Raw genomic sequence first — 22,235 nt, forward strand, 5'->3', positions numbered from 1 at the left:
CTATCTACTAAAAATACAAAAATCTAGCTGGGAATGATGACGCACATCTCTAGTCCCAGCTATTCCAGAGGCTGAGGTACAAGAATCACTTGAATCTGGGAGATGGAGAGGCTGCAGTGATCATGTCACTTCACTCCAGCCTGGGTGACAGAGTGACACCGTCTTAGATAGATAGATAGATAGATAATAGATAGATAAAAACATACATTTGGGGACAAATTAAATGGTTATCTAGCCATTGCTTCTTGATATTGTCTTAGCCCATCTAAACATACACTGCCAGGGCCTAACATAAGTACAAAAGGTTCAGCTATTATTTGTGGTTGGAGATAAAGTAGTAATAAGAAAACTGACATGCTACTTCAATTTTTAAATGTCAGTATTTAAATCATTAAAAAATAAAACAAACCAAAAAAAAGCGTCTACTTGGGCCACTGCTTAGAGAGACTTCAACTATAACCATGACTGTCAACCCAGAGAAATTTTCTTTATTTATATTCTATTGTGACTCTAAAGGTTTCAAAATCCAGAGGATGGCAGGGAAGGGATTACTGAATCTAGAAAAGGTACACATGTTCAAAGCAGCACAAATTAAAGAATCTCTTCTAACATACAATATATCTCCAGCATCACTGAATGTGAAAACATACCAACACACTACTAATGAATACAACTTAATCATCTCATTCCTCAGAAACCTAAGGAAACAGCATCAGAAATAAGGCTTTTTATGCAAAATATAAAAGTATCCCAAGTAGCATTAATGTATGTATTAAATTTAAACCAAAGATTATGCTAATCCAGAGATGATGTTTCCCCATTAAGTCTGGGAAAGTTCCAAGGCCAGAGAACCAATCTATCTTCAATCAAAAGGAAATCTGTAGCTTCTGACTGAATTTTTTCCTTCCATGACTAAGTAAATAAATCTGCTACATCTCAATTACCCTTTAAGCAAGATTTTGAGATCCACTCTTTGACAAACTGAAAAGCACTGAAAATAAGCAGTCTTTCAAAACACTGATCCCATAATTCACTTTCCCTTTTCATTTTTGCCCATCAGAGTAGACTTTAGGGGAAGGACAGAGAGAGAAAGACGGAAAAGAGAAAGAGAAGAAAAACTGATCCATTTAAGAATTTAAATTATTTCATCTCTTTTTATTACTTGACCTACCATTAAGACAGTCTATAACAAAAAAAGTATATTAGCACACATGGTATAATCAGACTGGTAATCAGGAAGCAATACAAAACGGTCCTTTGGCCATCTATACTTTCTAGAGCAGTAAATCTCATAAATTCACTTACCAAGCCCAGGAATAATGACTTTTAAAAGCCTTGAATATCAACTAAGACAAATTATGCCAATTCTGATTTCTCACATATACTTAGATTACACAAAGATAAAGCTTTAGATGTGATCATTGTTTAATGTAGACTTATCTTTAAATTTTTTGATTAAAAACTACAGAAGGGAGTAAACAGCAAGCCAAATGATTTAAGAGTAAAACTCACTTAGAAAGCATTATATGTATCTAAATATACATGAGCATGATTATATACATACATGAAACTGCAATTTTATGGCATTCTAAGTAACTCATTTAAGTACATTTTGGCATTTAAACAAAGATCAAATCAAGCTTTAAGCTTGTAAGAACATAATTTTCATTTTTAACTTTTTAAATATAAAAAGGTAGCTAAACACAAAGTACAGATCAGAAAACTCTCATTTAATATAGATTATTTTGGAAATTAAAAAATCTGTAACAAGGTGGCTTTCTTACCCACCCTAAAATGTACATAAAGCCTCTTCCCCAGATTTATACTTTATACTTGGTAACAACCTATAAGTTTTTCAAATGTATGAAAAAAATCTACCATGACCAATTTAAATTACCTAGGAAAGGGCAGGAGAGGGGCTCAATAATCAGTGTCAGTTATTTGCACACAGATGGAAAAATGCTTGCAGTCACTCCCAAATATAACCCTACATTACCTTATATATAAATCACAACGAAAATAAAAGTGCCTACATTACAGAACTGTGAAAGTTTGTTTAAAAAAATAATAAAAATAAACTGCTGGGTATCATTGGAATAATGTAACACGTAAGGCTGGAAAATACTGAAATACAGTTAAGACTCAATACACGTTTACTTTAAAAACGAAAGGAAAGAAAGAAAAGTTTGCCAGAGAAACAAATGCTAGATAGGAAAGCAGGACTTTCAGCAGGATAGCCTTTTAGACCAATCTGAAACAACACAGACACATTATACCCTACCATCAACCCACCAGAAATTCTGAAATAAAAAGGAAAAAAAGACTAAACCAAAGTAAAAAACTTCTTCCAAAATCTCATGCCCCAGTGAATCTCACGGGGAAAATTCCCAACACTGAACTTTGTCCACCTGCCATTTCTCCCTTTAGCAGCATCACCTCTTTTCTCGGTTAGGATATTTGCTCCATCTGTATCTAGTCATAGCAAATCCAATCTCCTGGAATCAGTTTAATAAGCAGAGGAGATTATACTGGAGTCAGCTGAAGGACATACTTTAACCAAAAGCTCTAAATTAACAACCAAGATTGCAGACCTCCAATTCTTATTCTCAATTCAGCATCTGATCAATTATTTGGCACTAGCTGGATAAAGGTCTAATCGGAATTTGTGAGCCGAGGCAGATGTAGTTAAATACTAACCAATATTTGTAGTCTATGAGTTAGTTTCAAACTTAAAAGGCAGGTATAGATAGCCACACTTGAAAGTATTTCAGAATTGGAGAAGAAACATTAATAAAAAGATATAAATAAAACCAGGCAGATTAGCTTGGCAAACAAAAATTCTGGAAAAAAAAAAAAAATTGAACCAATCCCATTGATAATTAGCAAAAATGGGCATTTTTCCACCCTTAAACTAGTTTAATCACAGGCAGATGTCTTTCTACTATACTAAGATTTTCTATATCCATTTTCCCTAATCTTTAAAGCATGATGAGAAACCATTTATTCTACAAAGAAATACAGCATATATGGCCACAGTCTAAATATGCTTAGAACTGGAAAATTATATCACTTAAAAAAAAAAATCTTGCACTGTTACATCATTACTCTACGGTAATTCAATAGGTGCTGGGATCTGCCCTCACCAAAAAGCATGGCACTCACGGCCCAGGGTGAATACTAACACTGCACAAAGAGAAGCAGTAACAGCAAAGTCTCCATAGAACTCTTTCTATTTATTTAACTGTGGATGAGCATTCAGTTAATGCTCCAAATTGAAAATGGTGCAATAAAAGCAACTTTCAATATATAAACAGACAGGAAGCTGCGATGCCAGTGGCCACTTGGCGCTGCAAGTAGGGAAAATAAAGCAGTCTGCATGAGTGAAGCATGGATTGGGGAGAGGAGAAAAGGGAGGCACAGGAGGCAGATTTCAGACAGACAGTGACACAAAACTGTTGTACTGCTGGATGTTTCGTTTGAGGATGTCTGAGCACGGGCCAAGAACACGTTCAAATCTAGGTCGGTCCAGCTTAACGCACTTCAAGGGGCCACGAGCAACGACTGTGGCAGCACGAGGACGATTCATCAGTAGTGCAATTTCACCTGGAGAAAGGAAAAGAAGAAGGGTAAGAACAGGCTAACTTCTATGAAAAACATTTCCTTAAAGCAGTGCACTTCTGAGAAAGAAGACAATAGATATGAGACAATCAGTAATTTCATTAAATGAGTAAAGATCAAAATCTCACACCGTCTCTCTGAGCCAAAAAAGACTGCAATTAGAAAATAAAATTCAGAAGACAAAATTATGGAAGACTACAATATCTCACTGAGAGGTGACTTAAAGAAACCACGTATTTATTGTGAGGGAATTCATACATACCAAAATAATCAGAAGGCCCCAATCTTCCCACTTCAACAAACTCTTCATTTTCTGACCGACGTTGTAGCACAGCAGCTGACCCCTATAATAAAATCACCAAAAAGCTCAACAAACACACACTCTCAAACCCAGGGTGGCATCTTAAACATCCTATGCAATTTTAGCTACCTTGCAAATATGTGCATATGATAAAAGATGACTTTAAAATTAGTCACCACATGATCTTTAATTTCTATTTTACCAGCATCTCCTGCTAGCGAGGTTCTTCTTACCAAGCTAAGGTGCTTAAAGGGTGCAGACCTGGGTTAGCAAACTGTAGATGAAGGGCTAAATCCAAGCTCACCGTCTCTTTCGCAAATAAAACTTTACTGGAATACCGCACACATTCATTTACACATTACTTGCGGCTGCTTTTGCACTATGGCAAGAGTTGAGTCTTTGCGAATGAAACCCTATGGTCCACAAAGCTTCACTTACTTACCACCTGGCCCTTTACAGTCTCCTGACTCCTGATTTAAATAAAATCAATTAGCAACTATGAAGCCACATTCATAAAAATCTGCCATTTGGATCTGCTTGGCAAGCAAGAGTATCTGCTATACATTCCCATGGAATGTGGAGATACACAAACACAGTAATTTTTCAAATTTAAATAATTACCTTTCATCTTTATTTGCCAGATAGCCCAAACACTTGCATTTTAACAAGGATACTGCAGAATCATCAGTTTGTTATGTTAAATGGTTTTTAGAATTTGGCTATTCATGTCTATGGCCCTTCAAGAATTCTGCCTCAAACTCATTTAAAAATGTAGTGACCTGGCAGAAAACCAAACAACAGCATTTCAAAGTAAAAGATAATTTTAAAATACAATTGTCAGATATTCTTAAAAACTAAAGCTATAGTTCAGAATTAGCCCACTCTTTCCCTCTTAGAGTGTACAACTTTTTAAAGTATCAAATTCCGAGTTCTTTACCTCTAAAATAATGAAGAACTCATCCCCTGGTTCTCCCTGCACCACAATCTTCTGCCCATCTTCAAACTGCACTGGTTCCAATGCATCAGCTACCGTAAGACGTTCCCACTTGTCCAGAGACTCTGAAAGACAAGAATCAACATAATTCCTCTGTATTATTTGGTGCTGTTATAAAGGTAAAAAGAAAGTATAAAGAGATTCAACCAAATAGCCATGCCCATTCAACATTCTAGTAGTGTCTCAGATTAAACACGGTACCTGTCTTCAATTACCTCTAGTCTGAGGAGGATTCTCATACTGCCTGCAGATTGCCCTTAGATCCTTACCTTCAGTAGCCCAGTGGCTAGGTTAATTTATACCAACTGTACCCAATGGCAAGGGAATAAGAAAATGTAATCCTTAAGTATTCCTGAAGATTGCCATCAATGCATATCAAACCTACAACTACAATACTCAAAAGTCATAGTATCTCCACCCATATCATTCCAAAGTTTCGTAGAAATAATTTAATCTACTTAAATCTTTGGTTTACTTTATGAAACTAGAACTAGAAAATAACTTTTATTCCCAAAGGCCAAACTACGATCCAAAACACAAAGCAACCGTAACCAATTCAAAAAAAAGACAAATAAGGGGCGAAAAATTCACTGCAATAAACAGTGGCCGAAGCCTGTTACCTTATAAAAATCCCCATTCCCCCTTCGTGAAGAACAGGTTCGAACATCTCCAAGTCCACATAACAAAATGCACAAAAGAATATCTTCAATTAATCTGCTTTACTCTAAATTTCAACAAACTTTTGGCATGTTTGCAGAGGATGCCAGCAAATGATACCTAATCTTTCCACAGAGGAAATGCATTCTTGGAAGTACTCACTTTTCTGAACCAATCAACTCAATGATGGAACAAGAGAGACAGAAGTCACAGAGGAAATAACTGTGAATGTCGACAGTCAGGACTTTCAGCCCTTCTGTCTTTTCAGGGGGAATGAGTAGCAATTATACTTTCAGAAGGCTTTTCCCAAGTCCAACCAATTCTAATTCAGGGGTATCTCATATACTAGCAAAGTCAACACACTTCACAACTCACCTAGAATAGAGACTTTACTGAGGAATTCCTCATACATCTTCCGCTTTCTCAGTGTGCTTCCCTAAAAATAAAAATAACAAAAGTGATATCCCCAAGATGTGTAATTATCACCATATAATGCTATGGAATAATAAATATTAAGTTTCAAATAAATTTTAAAACCAGAAAGTCAAAGCTTCTTGCTGCTACTTTTTTTTAATGAAGAAAGTTTAATTTTAACTAATTCATCTTTATTTTACAGGTAATGAATGACATTTCTTGTGATTTTTATTTTCTGCCAATATTATGCCCAATTCCTAGCATTTGTAACCAGTATGTTGACATATTTCACAAAGCATTTCCCAACTTCCAAATACAGTCGAAATACCGGTTTATACCTGAGCCTATCACTCAAGATATTTTTCCACACACTTTATATACCATGCCCAATTTCCATGTTTACTCTCAAAGTGATTTTGCGCCACTGCCAACCCAATTTATCTCTGAAAATATTTTCTCACAAAAGTGATCTAGGTCTTCATTTACAACCCAATAATCCTAGTGTTCTTCCTGTTCAATGCTGATATTTACATGCGGATTCCTCCATTAGTTTTGGCTCCTCACCCCCTATACAACTGACATGTCTTTATTCCATAAGAAAGGACCATACCCTCCCCTAACCACCTACATAGATATTTCACCCCATATCTACAGTTCCTAATTCCCATCCACAGAGCCAATGCATTGTGAGGCCCTAATTTCCTTTCAGGCCCACTATGAGAAAGTAAAATATTTTATTTCAAACCAATAGTTCCAGGTCCTAACTCTTCCTTCTTTGGCAATGAGATAAAGCTGTAAACACTCTACGTTTCCTTTTACTAATAGTATTCCTGTAGAGGAAATGCAGAACTGACTATATGGTCAATTTCTTCTCCAGTAGACTGTCATATCACTTCAAAACCAATCTTTCTAAAATTTAGACTTATCTTTGCCATAAGCATTTGTGTTTTTTTAAGGTTCAGGGACACATGTGCAGGTTATATAGGTAAACTGGGTGTCACGGGGGTGTGGTGTTCATATAATTTTGTGGCCCAGGTAATAAGCAAAGTACACAACAGTTATTTTTTCTGATCCTCTCCCTCTTCCCACCCTCCACCCTCAAGCAGGCCCCAGTGTTTGTTGTTCCCCTTCTAGTATCCATGTGTTCTCATTGTTTAGCACCCAATTATAAGCGAGAACATGCGGTTTGGTTTTCTGTTCCTGTGTTATTTTGCTTAGAAAAATGGCCTCCGGCTCTATCTATGTTGCTACAAAGGACAAGACAATCTAATCTCATCTATCCATATATCCCAAATGCAGAAAAAGTTCAAAGTACATCAGACTGTACATTTTCAAATGGTCAGATGGACACTGCACAAATTTAAGAAAACCACTGAAAATGACCAATGCACTGACTGGGACTTAAACATCCAAAGCTATCCTATAAATTTATCACAAGGTTCTCAAAAAATCTGACTGTATCACCAGAACGTTCCAATGGTTTTAGTTTTTGTTTATTCCTTTAACTAGAGGGGACATGACATACATATGCATTACTGATAATCCACTTTCACAGGTTAGGGAAGCTGATTATTTCTGAATGGCCCCAAATAACCTTAAGCACTTAAAAGCAGCACCTATCATGCTGTAATGGGTATAATCAGGTAAATTAAGATGTGCCTACCCGCAAATGGATAGATTTCCCAAAATGAGATGATCAGCAAAAATATACCAGATCTTGTTTCCCAAGGTTTTGTTCTAAAATATCACTGCCTAAAATGGCATAATGAATAATGCTAAGCTGGGCTTAATGCAAAGTATTTGCTCATTAAAAGTAAGAAATATTTGCTCATTAAAAGAAAGAAAGATTCTCTTTTTAATTTGGTAATATTCAAACATTAGTTACATAGATGAGAATTCTAAATCACACTCTCAAATAGCATGGTCTCTTACCATGAGGATTCTTCGATAGCTGTCTCGGTCGATGCCCCACAATTTCACATTTGTCTTTGCTTTGACAGTGGCTGCTCTAGGTGTTCCATAAATCAAAGCAAGTTCTCCAAAGCTCCCTCCTTCCCCAACACTGGTTGCCCATTCATTGTTGACATAGACCTAAAGTGCAAGTGACATCAAAAAAGTTTTTTTTCTAGATACAAACACATAAATGTTAGAAACCCTCAACCTTTTAAAAACGTCACAATCCTAAACTTTGTTTTAAAAAATAGAATATATTATGTTTGCAGTACACAATAGAGAATAGTTGATTTCTGATGAGTTACATTGAGTGTCTAAAATTTACCTGATTTAATTATCTGATAACAAAAAAGCACTCTGTAAGGATGTAAGGGAAAGAGGTTGGCTAAGCACTAATACCAGTCATGGATACTTAGAGAACCATGCTGAGCTCTATGCTAATCATTTTACTTGCATTAGGTCACTGAATTTTCTAATAATCCTAAAAGATCAATGCTATTATTGTCCCCATTTCATCTGTGAATAAGAAAGCTGTATTACGTTTGCTAGCTAATGGCTGGGTCTAGAATCCTTTTTTTTTTTTTTTCCCCCTTAAAGACGTGAGGTTTTACTTTGTTGCCCAGACTGGTCTTGAACTCCTGGGCTCAAGCAACCCTCTTGCCTCCATCTCCCAAAGTGCTGGGATTATAGGCATGGGTCACTGCACCCAGCTACACACACTTCCTAACCACCACTCCAGCAAAAGTTCTGAACAGAAAATTACCTTTAAAAAATTTCTCTGTGTCATGAAAATACTTGGCAAAAGGTATTAATAAAATCTGACATACAAGGGATGTAATGATCCTTCAAAATCACTAATCTTATTGCTCAGAAGCAATCAATACATTGGCTTTTAAGATCAACATATTTTTTATATGAGTAAATCTTACATCCGTCTCTCCTTGATCAATCACATAGAAGTTATCCCCTTCATCACCTAAAAGAGTTGGTAAAAATGTTAGAAGCATATTCCAAACTAAAGAAACAAACTATCAAAATTAATACAAAATAATAAACTTATTTTATAGTGGTACTGTGAGAGAAGACTGTGTTACAAAGTAACACAATCTTTGGGGGGGGGGAATCAAGCAATATATTTTAAAAGTCACAGAATTAATCAAAAATTTTTTTAGTCATCTCATGGTGAATACCATCTCTGAAAAAAATTGTTAAAAGCTACATATGTCTACAAAGTTATTAACTGCTATGGCATCTATAACAAGGACATTAGAAACAACTCAAATAGTTAATAGCAAATTATCAGGTTGCCACAAAATGGAAATATATAACAATTCATAAAATGTCATGAATAAATAAGAAAATAAAAAGAGGAAGATAGTCAAAAAGTCAGATCCATGTTAGTCTATGTAGGCAAAGTGAGAAATCTATATAAGTCCTAGAACCTTCTTAACAGACAGAGCTATATACAATGAAGAATGTAGGTGTTTCATTTATTTCTTACTTTAAAAGTGATTAATAATCAATATAAAGGACATGAGAGATATATATGCTTCTGAAATTTTATATGACATTCAAGATAAGACAATGTAGGCATTTCCTTTAAATTATAAACAAAACTGTATCAAAAATATTAGTTCCCAATAAAAAGTGTTCTGTCCATCTCAGAAAATTTTAATTTAAAAGAAACAGAAAAATCCAATAGCATAACAGAAAAAAAAAAAAAAGTGGTAGGATCAAGGAAAACAAACTTCAGTAAAACAAAACCAAAAAAATCCTGCAGTCTCGCCTCCTCTCCCGTAACAATACTGCATGCTCCAGAAGCCCTTACCTTGCTGAATCACAGTCTCTCCTGCGATAAAGGAGACCGAAAACATGGCATCAAAAATATCACTGCAAGAGAGAGAAGGCCTTGTGTTACATTTCACATGTCTCTTCCATGAGTTTCAAACATTAAGCTTAGTATTAAAGACCCCTGATTGTCATCTAGTGAACAATCATTAAGAGTTCTAAAACTTGCAACAAGTGCTGAAAATAATTTGGGATCACAACCTTACTTGAAAAATAATGTTAAGAAAGAGCCTGTTCCTACCTTCTCTCATTATCATCAAGATGTGAAAACAGCACATTCTTCTCAATGGCTTTGGCTAAAGCAGCCATCGTCTTGTAATCTTTTGGTATAACCTAGAAAAGAATTGAAGGTCAAACGACAATTCCATAAACCAAAAACATTTCATGTTTGCAACCTGTGTTTCAATTAAATGTCAAGCCACATTATGGTATTTAAACAAGACTGCTTCGAGTTAAATATTTTCACTACAACACACTTGTACTATCTTTGATCCATAAACTACTCAATAAATATTGACTAATTAATCTCCTTGCCTACAGCCAGGCCTAAATATAACGTCTGGTACCTGGTTCCCAGTTAACAACTAAAGAAACAAACCAAAACACCTTGACCAAGGTCATTATTCTGAGGCAAAACTAAGCATTTTATAATAATTAGTCATTTTAAAGTCTGTGATCTGTTAGTTTCATAAGCCTCAAGTGCGACAATTCTGTTCCCATTTAAGGTTAACAGCATAACTAAAATAGCAGCCTGGCTCTGAGGAAGAGGAGAATATAGGACAAATGAAGCTCGTAGAATAAAATGTTAAAAGTCACAACATTTAACAGGATAGCAGAAACCGGACATCATGATTCAAGAAAAAAAGCCCACCTCCTTCTACTGCAAAACAGCAGCAGCAAGGAAATAACAAACCCCAAAATGCAATTATTCACTGGTTTATAATCACTATTAGTTATTTCCTCTGACAGCATGCTATTACAGAAACCTGTTTTCCAGTACCCAAGAACTGCACAGGATGAATGAAGTTCCACCCCGTTTTGTATTTTACGATTCACTCATCAAAGGAGACTAGATGACCACCAAATGGGTCCCAAAAGCATCTCCCTGATGTTCAAATATCAAAACTACCTTTCTAACATATGATGTGGCATCTTCCTCCGTGTAGACCTCAGCGCTGATAGCACCTCGTCGCCTCCGACCTTTAACCACTGGGTTGGGTGGAGGAGGAGAGATCTCATCCTCCCTTGAGTCTGTACGAGTGCCTGCTTTCTGCAGATTCTGAATCTGTTTTGCCTCCTCCTGAAAGAAATTACAAGTTTGCAAAATGAGATCCTTCAGCATGTAAAGCTGGCATTCTCACGTTCCAAGGATAGTCTATCTTAGTCACTTCCAATCTCTTCTTCCATTAACAACGTAAGTTAAGAAGAAAAGACCGATTCCAAAAGGGAAAAAAAATAGAGAGTAACACTTGAAAAGAAACACTCTCAAGAGAATGTACCTCAGATGATAACAGACGCTATCCTTTATTAATGGGCAAAAGCCACTGGTACAAGCCATTAGTACTCACATGTGAGTAACAAATCAGATATTCATTAATGTCTTGACAACAATGATCTGTGATGCACACAACAGTAACACACCGCAAGACGAAATCCTGAAAACTGGGTTTTTTTGGATGCTACTGCAGATAGCAAGAGACCCTCCTGCCAAACGAAATGTTATCAGGAAAAACAATTCAAGCCCAACATAGTGATCCAAGAATGTCTAGATTACCGAGTTACTTCATCAACTCAATAAGCCATTTTCTGGATCTGCCATGCCAAGACCTATGCTAGGCAACAGGAATATAAAAACAAATAGGAGAGGGTCCTGAGCCTGTGGAATTCACATTCTAGTTTGATCCCAGATAAAAACAAATAATGAAATGATGTGATGGTAATCATGAATTTAAATAAGATCATTATCTATAACACTTCTCCCAGCAGAGGCAGGATCATTCTTTGTAATCAAGGTTTAAACTTGAAGTTAAAAGACAAAAAGAGTTTACTAGGTTTTTAAAACTACCTATTGGACCAATTCAAATAAAACCTAAGATAAACTATTAAGCATTCTTTTTTCATATCTAGAGCCTTAAAAACAAATTCCTCTCAGATCTAAAGAATTCGTTGTTATGACTGAAGTAAAAGGGAAAAAATAAAAATGTGTTACCTTCTACTTTCTCATTCATTTGACCCATTACTTCTCTTTTATATATAAATTTGCCTGTAAGTGTCCATATATTAATCTCCAGAACATTGGCAGCATTCAAGAAAAGCAATGGCGTGGGAGGGAGACCTTTCATTATTATGTCCTTTTGTACTTGCACAACTTTGAAATATGTGAATATGTAAACTACTTTTTAAAATACGGTTTTTAGAAAACTCATTTCATGCTAATTCTGCTTTTTCCAATAACCAGTAAGGGTTTCTCATTTCATATTAACACAGGGCTATAAAACTCAAGTCTCCCCCAAGTTTAAAATTTAAGAGTACATGACTGGGTACAGTGTTTCGGGCCTATAATCCCAACACTTTGGGAGGCCAAAGGGAGCAGATCACTTGAGTCCAGGAGTTCGAGACCCACCTGGGCAACATTGTAAAACCTCATCTCTACAAAAAAACATAAAAATTAGTTGGGCGTGGTGACACGCGCCTGTAGTCCCAGCTACTTGGGATGCTGAGGCAGGAGGATCACCTGAGCCTGGAAAGTAGAGACTGCAGTGAGACATGATCCCACCACCGTACTCAGGCCTGGGCAATAGAGTGAGATCCTGTCTCAAAAAATAGGCCGCACATGGTGGCTCACGCCTGTAATCTCAGCACTTTGGGAGGCTAAGGCAGGCAGATCACAAGGTCAGGAGTTCAAGACCAGACTGGCCATTATGGTGAAACCCCATCTCTACTAAAAATACAAAAGTTAGCCGGGCATGGTGGCAGGCACCTGTAGTCCCAGCTACTCAGAAGGCTGAGGCAGGAGAATCGCTTGAACCCAGGAGGCAGAGGTTGCAGTGAGCCGAGACTGCGCCACTACAGTCCAGCCTGGGTGACAGAGCAAGACTCCATCTCAAAATAATAATAATAATACTAAACACACACACACACACAGTTTAAGAGTATAAATGAAAACACAAATTCTTCCCCCCAAATTTGTCAGTGACATTTCACAAAAATTTCAGGAAAAATTTCACAAACAACATTTCATTTGGGACTATATTCTACTTCACTGAATTTTTAAGATTAATTGTGAAGTAACAAAAGCATTTTGATTTCAGCATTGTCTCATGGAGTCTAGTGAGTCTTTTAAAAACAGCAGTCTGAACATAACCTAATCTGACAACTCAGAGCCATTACTCAGATCATGAGTTTTCTAGTATATACTGATATATTTTTACATCTTTTCTCTTGCTGTTGTCATCCTGCTGTCAGTCTCCTTCCTCCTCAGCTCTTTAAGTGAGGTGATGAATAACCTAAATACCTTGACTTGATCATTACACATTTTACGCATGTAAAATATCACATGTACTCCATAAAAACATACAAATGTTATGTATCAATAAAAAATTAAAAATTAGAAAAAACCTCCCAGTCTACTCAGTGGTTAATTATATTCTTAACTCTGAGGTTCAAATTCTGCATTCGGTTTTGCATTAAATTCTGCACTATCTTCTTGACTCTTAGGTTCAAATTCTGTCCCCACTACTAACTTACTATGTTTTCATGATTATTTGTTCCCTCCCTGCTTCTGTCACTCCTCCCTGTGGGTAAAGTATACTTCCCACCCCCACTGACTTAAGGCTTGGCTACAGGACTTGCTCTGGCCATGGAATGTAAGTGGACATGCCATACCATGCTTGCCTGTGTGGTTTGGCTCTGTCCACCTTGAGCTTCTGCCCTCCCTCTGCTTTGAGAACAGCATGCCCTATATAGGGCTGCTCCTTCTGCTCAGCCCCAAAACAAGGTATGTGGTGTCAGAACACAAGACAGGCTGATATCAGAAGAACTGCACATGACTGGTCTGTTGTAGTAACCAGTGAAATTTGGGGGTTGTATGTTGCTCCAACAAAAGCAGACTACAGTCTTATGACCACAGCCACATTACTTAATTTCTCTCAGTTTTACTGCTATGTCTGTAAAATGCTGATAATCACCTACCTCATACATTTGAAATAATGAGTATGTATGTATGTAAAGTGCTTCACACAGTACCTGACACACCAGACACAAGGTCACAGTTATTTTAGTTCCTCTTATTTAAGGTTCTAATAAATACAACAGTAAAAGAAGACTCAAATTCCGGATGACTGAATTAAAATGCAGAAGTTTTCAAAAGACCAACTGTCAAGAGTTTTGGTACATTTCTTATGGAGCAGTCGAAGGAAACAGAAACACAACCCCCCCAGTAGTGAGGAAGAAGGTGATGAGTATATGACTATATTTTCAGACTGATATGGTTTGGCTGTATCCCCACCCAAATCTCATCTTGTAGTTCCCATAATCCCCACGTGTTGTGGGAGGGACCTGGTGGGAGGTAATTTAATCACAGGGGTGGTTACCTCCCTGCTGTTCTTGTGATAGTGAGCTCTCATGAGATCTGATGGTTTTGAGGGGCTTTTCCCCCTTTTGCTTGACCCTTCCCTTGCTGCTGCCATGTGAAGAAAAATGTGTTTGCTTCCCCTTCTGCCATGATTGTAGTTTCCTGAGGCCTCCCCAGCCATGCGGAACTGTGAGTCAAACAACTTTCCTTTATAAATTACCCAGTCTTGGGTATGTCTTTATTAGCAGCATGAGAACAGACTAATACAGTAAACTGGTACCACAGATGGTGGCGTGCTGCTACAAAGATACCCAAAAATGTAGAAGCAACTTTGGAACTGGGTAACAGGAAGAGGGTGGAACAGTCTGGAGGGCTAAGAAGACAGGAAAATGTGGGAAAGTTTGGAAATTCCTAGAGACTTGGAGGGCTCAGAAGACAGGAAGATGTGGAAAAGGTTGGAACTTCCTAGAGACTTGTACGGCTTTGACCAAAATGCTGACAGTGATATAGACAATGAAGTCCAGACTGAAGTGGTCTCAGATAGAGATGAGGAACTTGTTAAGAACTGGAGTAAAGGTGATTCTAGCTATGCAAAGAGACTGGCAGCATTTTGGCCCTGCCCTAGAAATCTGTGGAACTTTGAACTTGACAGAGATATCTCGGGTATCTAGTGGAAGAAATTTCTAAGCGGCAAAGCATTCAAGAGGAAGCAGAGTTTGAAAAATTTGCAGCCTGACAAAGCAATAGAAAAGAAAACTCCATTTTTGGGGGAGAAATTCAAGCCTGCGGCAGAAATTCACATAACAAGGAGCCAAATGTTAATCACCAAGACGTTGGGGAAAATGTCTCCAGGGCATGTCACAGACCTTCAGGACAGCCCCTCCCATCATAGGCCCAGAGGCCTAGGAGGGGAAAAAGGTTTCCTGGGCCATGCCCTGGGGCTCCTGTACTATGAAGCCTCAGGACATGGTACCCTGCATTCCAGCTGCTTCAGCTCCAGTCTTGGCTAAAAGAGGCTTGGTACAGCTCTGGTCATCACTTCAGAGTGCAAGCCCCAAACCTTGGTAGCTCACACGTGGTACTGGGCCTGTGGGTGCACAAAAGTCAAGAACTGAGGTTTGGGAACCTCCCCCTCGATTTCAGAAGAGGTACAGAATTGCCTGGACGCCCAGACAGAAGTTTGCTGCAGGGGCATGGCCCTCCTGGAGAACCTCTGCTAGGGCAGTGAGGAAGGGAAATGTGGGATTGTTTGGAGCCCCCACACCGAGTCCCCACTGGGGCACCGCCTAGTGGAGCTATGAGAAGACGGCCACCATCCTCCAGACTCCAGAATGGTAGATCCACCCACAGATTGCACCATGCACCTGGAAAAGCAGCAGACACTCAACGTCTGCCCATGGAAGCAGCCAGGAGAGGGGCTGTACCCTGCAAAGCCACATAGGCGGAGCTGCCCAAGGCCACGGGAGCCCACCTCTTGCATCGGTGTGCCCTGAATGTGAGACATGGAGTCAAGGAGATCATTTTGGAACTTTAAGATTTAATTACTGCCTCGTTGGATTTCGGATTTGCACGGAGTCTATAGTCCCTTTGTTTTGACCAAGTTCTCCCATTTGGAAAGGTTGTATCTACCCAATGCCCCTAGGAAGTAACTAACTTGCTTCTGATTTTACAGGCTCATAGGTGGAAGGGACTTGCCTTGCCTCAGATGAGACTTTGGGCTTGAACTTTTGAGTTAATGCCGGAATGAATCAAGACTTTGAGGGACTGTTGGAAAGGCATGACTTTGTTTCAAAATGTGAAAACATGAGATTTGGGAGGGGCCAGGGGTGGAATGATATTGTTTGGCTGTGTCCACACCCAAATCTCATCTTGTAGTTCCCATAATCCCTATGGGTCCTGAGAGGAACCCGGTGGGAGGTAATTTAATCATGGCGGGGGGTTACCCTCATGCTGTTTTTGTGATAGTGAGTCTTCACAATAGCTGATGGTTTTATAAGGGACTTTTCCCATTTTGCTCTGTACTTCTCCTTACTGCTGCCATGTGAAGAGGACGGGTTTGCTTCCCCTTCTGCCATGATTATAAGTTTCCTGAGGCCTCCCCAGCCATGCCGAATTGTGAGTCAATTAAACCTCTTTCCTTTATGAATTACCCAGTCTCAGTATGTCTTTATTAGCAGCATGAGAACGGACTAATAGACTAACATACAAATTAACACCTAATACACAGAACACTGACCCACTAAAAAGTTGAAAATCTAGTTACTTAAAGATCCAGGTATCTATATTCAACCCTGGAAGGAATGTATACATGTGAACAAAGACCCCTGAATTATAGTAAAAACGACGCTGAACTGTGACTTTAATTATTAAAAGGTAAAGAAGCTGAAACACATTAAATCTAAAATCCCATCTGCAAAGAAACCATTTTAATAATTATTCACTGCTTTCCACCTTTGTTAGTCCTTAAACAGTACTGTGGCAACCACAAGCTTTGAAACTAGCATCACACATTCAACACTCCCTATAAAAAGATACACACTTAATGTCTCACCAAGTTAATCCCCTCATTTGATGGTTTCTATTGATGTCCAAAGAAGAGGGATCACCTTACAGTGACCCATTTCAAAACCGGATCTCCAGGAACGCACTTGACTTCAAAACAAGGTACATCTATGGCCTGGCTCTATAATACTTCCACGATTTGGAAATTGCATAAATGAGAGAAAGCCAGAACATCCACTATAATTTCAAGACGGCAAAGCAACATTCACAGTGACTAGGGTTTTTTTTGGTTTTTTTAAAATTATTCTGATCATGGTACTAAATACAAATTTTAACAATCAGTTTTTAAAGAAAATAGGAAATACCTGATCATTGAGCTACCCAAATACTTTTTAAAGCTTAGTACAGATTATTTTACTAATAACCTATGCTGATTATAAGAAACTAATAACCTATGCTGATGAATAAAAACCAATGGAAAATAACGCAAATTATTTCTATTATACAATTAGATAATCATATACCAAAGAAATGTCCCTCAATTGATTCATAATCATTATGAACCACCTCATAACTTCCACATGCAAGAGAAAATCTGTAAGTTTCTCTCACTGATTTACAGAAGCAAATCACATACACTATTGAAAATATTTGGTGATCTAGACTTTCGCATTCATCATTTCTTGAGGGAGATGAACTGAAGCATTCAATTGAAGCATTCATTTGTTTCAATTATCCCTGATGTAAAATTATCACTTTGCTTAGAAAAACATATGCCATATATGTAGGTCACAATGACCTACACGCAAAGAGGAAGAGCAAAAAAGAAAAACTGGATTAATTTTTTTCAAGGGGCAACAAGTCCTGACAATAATATGGAGTAAAATGTCTGAGGACCATCAAGCTCAGTATCTCTACTCTACAGTAATTCATCAGATATACTCTACACTAAAATAGACTGAATCTAATTGAAAATTTCTGATATATCAATCACAAGCTAGATTCATGTTTCATTACACTAGTTTTAAAAGTGGGATAAGATTTATTACACTTACTAGCTTTGTTCAAAAAGGGGGAAGCATTAACTGCCTTCAAGTACTATAGAATTTCTTATTCACAGAACTGCTATACTACTTCTGATCAGTTTTATCTGTTATAGTTTTATGCACTAATTTAAAAAGTCACAAAGAATTGTGTGTAAACCCTTTGTTAGCCAAGTACAGTTAGCATACAGGTTCATTTTCTGATAAATTCTACTAATTAAGAATTTTTTAATTATTACAAATGCCCTACTTGTATTTCTTATTTGAAATTGTTTTAGACTTTTTATTTAGTCAGATTCCTCTTCTTCCAAAAAACACAAATTAGTAACATTCCAGTTATTAAATTTAACAACTGTCACAATCACCTCATCATCTCCCTACATTTATTTTTACCTTCTCCAACCTCTCAAAGTATTCCCTGAGGAATGCCATGGGTCTCTCAGGTCGAGCAGTGCACAACTGCACAATAGAATCTTTGAGCAGTGCCTGAATGTTATGCTTCTGGACGTAGAGTTCACATTCTCGAAGGCTGCGCGCCTCCTCACTGGCGGCAGTACTGCCAGACTCCATGGTTCTCTGCGAGAAAAAAACACACATATGCTTGTATAAACTATAAAGCAAAATGCCAACCTGGCATTTAACTTGCTAAATTCATTAGGCAACTGATTCATAGGGATTTTCTTCTAAGTAGATTTTGTTTTTAAACAGGGAAGTGGGGACTAGGGAATAAAATATGTACAGAAATAGCATTATTCCAAGTAAATATTTCATTTAGTTCCTGCTGCAGGATCTTTGCAGGCAACAGTGAGTCGATAACCTCAGCTCCTGGGAGGAAGTATGAGCCACTATCCTCCATAAAGGCGGGTGCTGAAGTCAGGCCCTTAAGGGAATTTCATTCAGTTCTCCCTGGCAAAAGAAATCATGATGACGTGGGAAGTAGGTAAACGGTAAACAGGACAGAGAATTACCAGGGCACACAAGTCAACTCTAAGTGAAAGCAAGTCAGCACAATGAAGAACATCTGACATTCCCTACACGTAACTTCTATCCCATGGGAGTGTCCTAATGTCACAGAGCAAACCACTGGAGTGAGGATTTGATTAGCCAACTACTAGCGTAATGAAAATTTTTAAAACCATGCAAGAAAATTCAGATGAGTTTTAAAAGCAACCTTTTATTATTCCAGAATCGTCTGCCAGATTCCACCCCTAAATGATAATATACTACTGGTAAAAGAAGGAAAATCCTAAGTTGGGGGAGGGAAGAATCCTTACCACGTAAACTGTAAAACATTTGGATAGAAAATTGTCAAAATATTTTCTTCATCTGGACAGGTCAATGTTAACACTTGTTTCAAACTTGAATGAAGAATCAATAGATAAATTGCATTTAATGGATTACATTTAACGGATAAATTGCATTTAATGGATTTTAGAGGATTCAAATTATGGTACCTTTATGTAAAGTAAAGCAAACAGAGATAATAATGAGCAGCTGACCCTACCCTAGAATTAAAAATTTAGTAACTTAACAACAGGGTCATATATTGTTTTTCTTCCAACTCCTAATTACTAAGCACTTAAGAGTAGAAGACAAGAGTGTGGTCCCTTCCACTCAGCAACTGAATTCAATACTAATCAGACTTTTCCAATTATAATGCATTGTAAACTACTGAGATGAAACTGTACATTTAAAAGAATTTATAGAAAGAAATACCAGAGTAAAGAGCTATTCTAAAGTGCTACACTGTCAGTCATTTTGTTTTGACAACTTTCACCATAAAGGTCAATAACAAGTAGACTAATTAACAAACTATTAGAAAGTTTGTGGCTCCAAGACAAGCACATAAATTAGAAGCCATGGAAAAAGAATCATGCTGCTACTTTAGAAATAAACAGGCAACGAAAAAAAAAAAATTAGGATTTATACATGCCACTTCTCCAGGTCAGGCAAATCCTATGAACTGAAAATCCACTTCAGTAGAATTGTCTGCATTTCAAGTAATACTTGAAGACCACCAAGAACAATCATAAATCAGATCTTTCATGCTTCAAAACACAGTCATATTTCAAGAATATTCAACCGATCAATCATTCTAAGATCAGGTCTTTGGCTGGTAGAGATGAGAGAACTGGGCCTAAGGCGTGAAACTGTGTTTTTGTTTGAAACAACTAATGTATTACAAAAACCAAAAAGATAGCCAGTATACGAACAGAAATGTCCCAAGATTAATGCAGTCACCATGTAAATCCCTGAATAACCAGATTTCACAGTCTTAATATTTTTAATAGAGTTACTTGGATTCTCTATGTGTACTTATTTGTAAAAGCCCAACAACCTAGCCTTCCCTCCCCACACACAATTATTTAACTGCTTTAAAACTCTCGCTGCATTGACTCTATACCCAGATTCATTCTTTTGAAAATTCAGTTGTGACAAAATTGCTTCGAAAGGATTACATTCTGGGAAATAAATAAAAACACTTTGAGAGACTGTTCCTGATTCAGACCGCACCCCCTTAGACCTGCCAAGTTACGGCTTCCCTGGGGTCATCTTGAGGAAGTGTTTGCTTTCCTTGCTCTGCTGAAAAGACGGATCTCTTGGGACTCTCTCAAGGAGTAAGACGGTCGTCACCACAGGCTCTGACCTGAAGGGGTTAATAGGTACCGTGTATTTTCTAGAGGAAGGGCAGGAAAATGCCCTTCACTTCACATAGGCCACGGTCATGACCACAAAATGAAGAAGGGAAGCCGAGACTTCAAGCTACGCCAGTCGGAAGGCCACAGTGGTGGCGAGGAGGCCTTAGGAGGAAAAATCGGGAAAGGGAGGGAGGTGAAAGGAGACAAAAGGAAATTCAGGAGCCCGACTAAGACCGTCGTGCTGGGGGAAAGATCACCTCGCTATGGAGAGGAAAGGCTACTGCTAGCAATGACTAGGAGTCGTTAGAGTGGAGAGGAAAATTGCCGGCTTACAAGAAGAGCCAGGACCAGCGGACAAAACGATGGCGGACCCCAGCAAAATAGAGCCGTTGTCCTTCAGGAAATGGGGGAGGGTGAGCGAGGAGGCCGCGGCGCGCGGGGGCGAAAGCGGCCGGGGAGGGCCGCGGAGGGCCCAGGGCTCCAAGCGCCGTGGGGTGGGGGCAGCGCGCGGGAGCTGGGCGGCTGGGAAGCCCCGTACCAAAGCCGACGCCCAGATGGCCTTGGGGATGCAGACTCGGAGCTGGGGTCGTGAGGCCTGAGGGGAGGCGCCCGCCGGGTCGGGGAGGGGCAGGGGGGTGCGGCCGTCCCCCCGCAGGTCGCTCCCCGTGACGCCATCTTGGCTCGGTCCAGCTCCCCCAAACGGGCGGCGAAGCGACGAAGCTCACCTAGCCTGAGCCCCCGACTGACCCCACTCACCTGGGGACGGGCGGCGGCGGACGCGAGGCTGCGGGTGCGAGGTGGCGGCGTACCGAGCTCCCTCAGCGCTTTGCTCCCAGCCCCGCTCCACTCTGCGATAGCGGCTAGGCGACAGCTCCACCGGAAACGGCCTGGCCGCAGCCAATCAGCGTTCGGCTGCTGACGTCAATGCGCCTCGCTCTGGCCAGAGCCGTCGCCTTAGCAACCTTAAGGGCGCAACAGCCCCAGTTCCTCCCCCGTCGCTCTTGGAAGGACCCTCACTCTGCAGTCTTTCGCCTTCCGCCATTCATTCCATCTTACTCGTCCCTTATCCACAGCAGTTTTCTCACGCCCGCCACTTCTCCTTTCCGCACTCTCCCTAGCCCGGTTTTCTCCTCCTTCCTGCTCACCTGCCCCTCCTTACCTGTCCCTCTCTGGGTGTCTTGGGTCGCCTCTGTTCCTCCTTCTGCTCTTCGCCCCCTCTCCGCGCAGCTACCGTGAGCTTCCCTCTAGTCCCTCCGCTCCTCTGTCCACCCCACTCTCTCTCCGGCCTCCCTCGACGCCTCTGCCTTTTCTCCCTCCTTTCCGCCCCCTCCCCGGCTGACCCACGTGGGGCGTCTCGGATGACAGGTGGGCGACTCCGCCCCGCGGCCCTTGCAGGGGAGGGCTCCGGGCCGGGGCGGGGAGAGTCCTGCGGTTGCCAGCCCCCGGAGGAGGTGGTTGCCCCCGCGGATCTGCAGCAGCTGCGCCGCGGGGCCGAGCGCGGGCGGATGCCCGGGATGCGCTCTCCGTGCTGCGCATCCTGTGCCTGGCCAGCGCCGTCCGGGCCCCGGGCTCAGGTCCGTCATCCGGTCCAGGAAACCTGAGCCCTGCCGAGTCTCCGCTGGGCCGACACGGCCGCTCTCCCCGCCGGGGGTGCTGTCCTCTGTGCAGGCCACACCGTCCCTGTGGAAACCAG

General features: G+C 39.8%; 1 protein-coding gene across 3 annotated transcripts; it reads right to left on the reverse strand.

Moving 5' to 3' along the window:
* Positions 1–1,126: 1,126 nt before the first annotated feature.
* PRKAR1A (protein kinase cAMP-dependent type I regulatory subunit alpha) lies at positions 1,127–21,845 on the reverse strand. Of its 3 annotated transcripts, none has more exons than XM_008011988.3 (11): positions 21,702–21,845; positions 18,297–18,479; positions 10,915–11,085; positions 10,027–10,118; positions 9,766–9,827; positions 8,867–8,913; positions 7,917–8,075; positions 5,946–6,006; positions 4,857–4,978; positions 3,881–3,962; positions 1,127–3,603 (listed from the first exon to the last, which is right to left on the reverse strand). In XM_008011988.3, exons 2-11 carry the CDS (start codon positions 18,471–18,473, stop codon positions 3,431–3,433), a joined length of 1,146 nt encoding a protein of 381 aa, XP_008010179.2. In that variant the 5' UTR covers positions 18,474–18,479; positions 21,702–21,845; the 3' UTR covers positions 1,127–3,430. The 3 variants fall into 3 exon arrangements, with proteins under 3 accessions (XP_008010179.2, XP_008010178.2, XP_037849181.1); XM_008011987.3 differs by lacking the exon at positions 21,702–21,845 and adding an exon at positions 21,299–21,441; XM_037993253.2 differs by lacking the exon at positions 21,702–21,845 and adding an exon at positions 20,876–20,963.
* Between the last annotated feature and the right edge of the window lie 390 nt (positions 21,846–22,235).

The sequence above is a fragment of the Chlorocebus sabaeus genome, chromosome 16 (genome assembly GCF_047675955.1).
Source record: "Chlorocebus sabaeus isolate Y175 chromosome 16, mChlSab1.0.hap1, whole genome shotgun sequence".
Classification (NCBI taxonomy): Eukaryota; Metazoa; Chordata; class Mammalia; order Primates; family Cercopithecidae; genus Chlorocebus; species Chlorocebus sabaeus.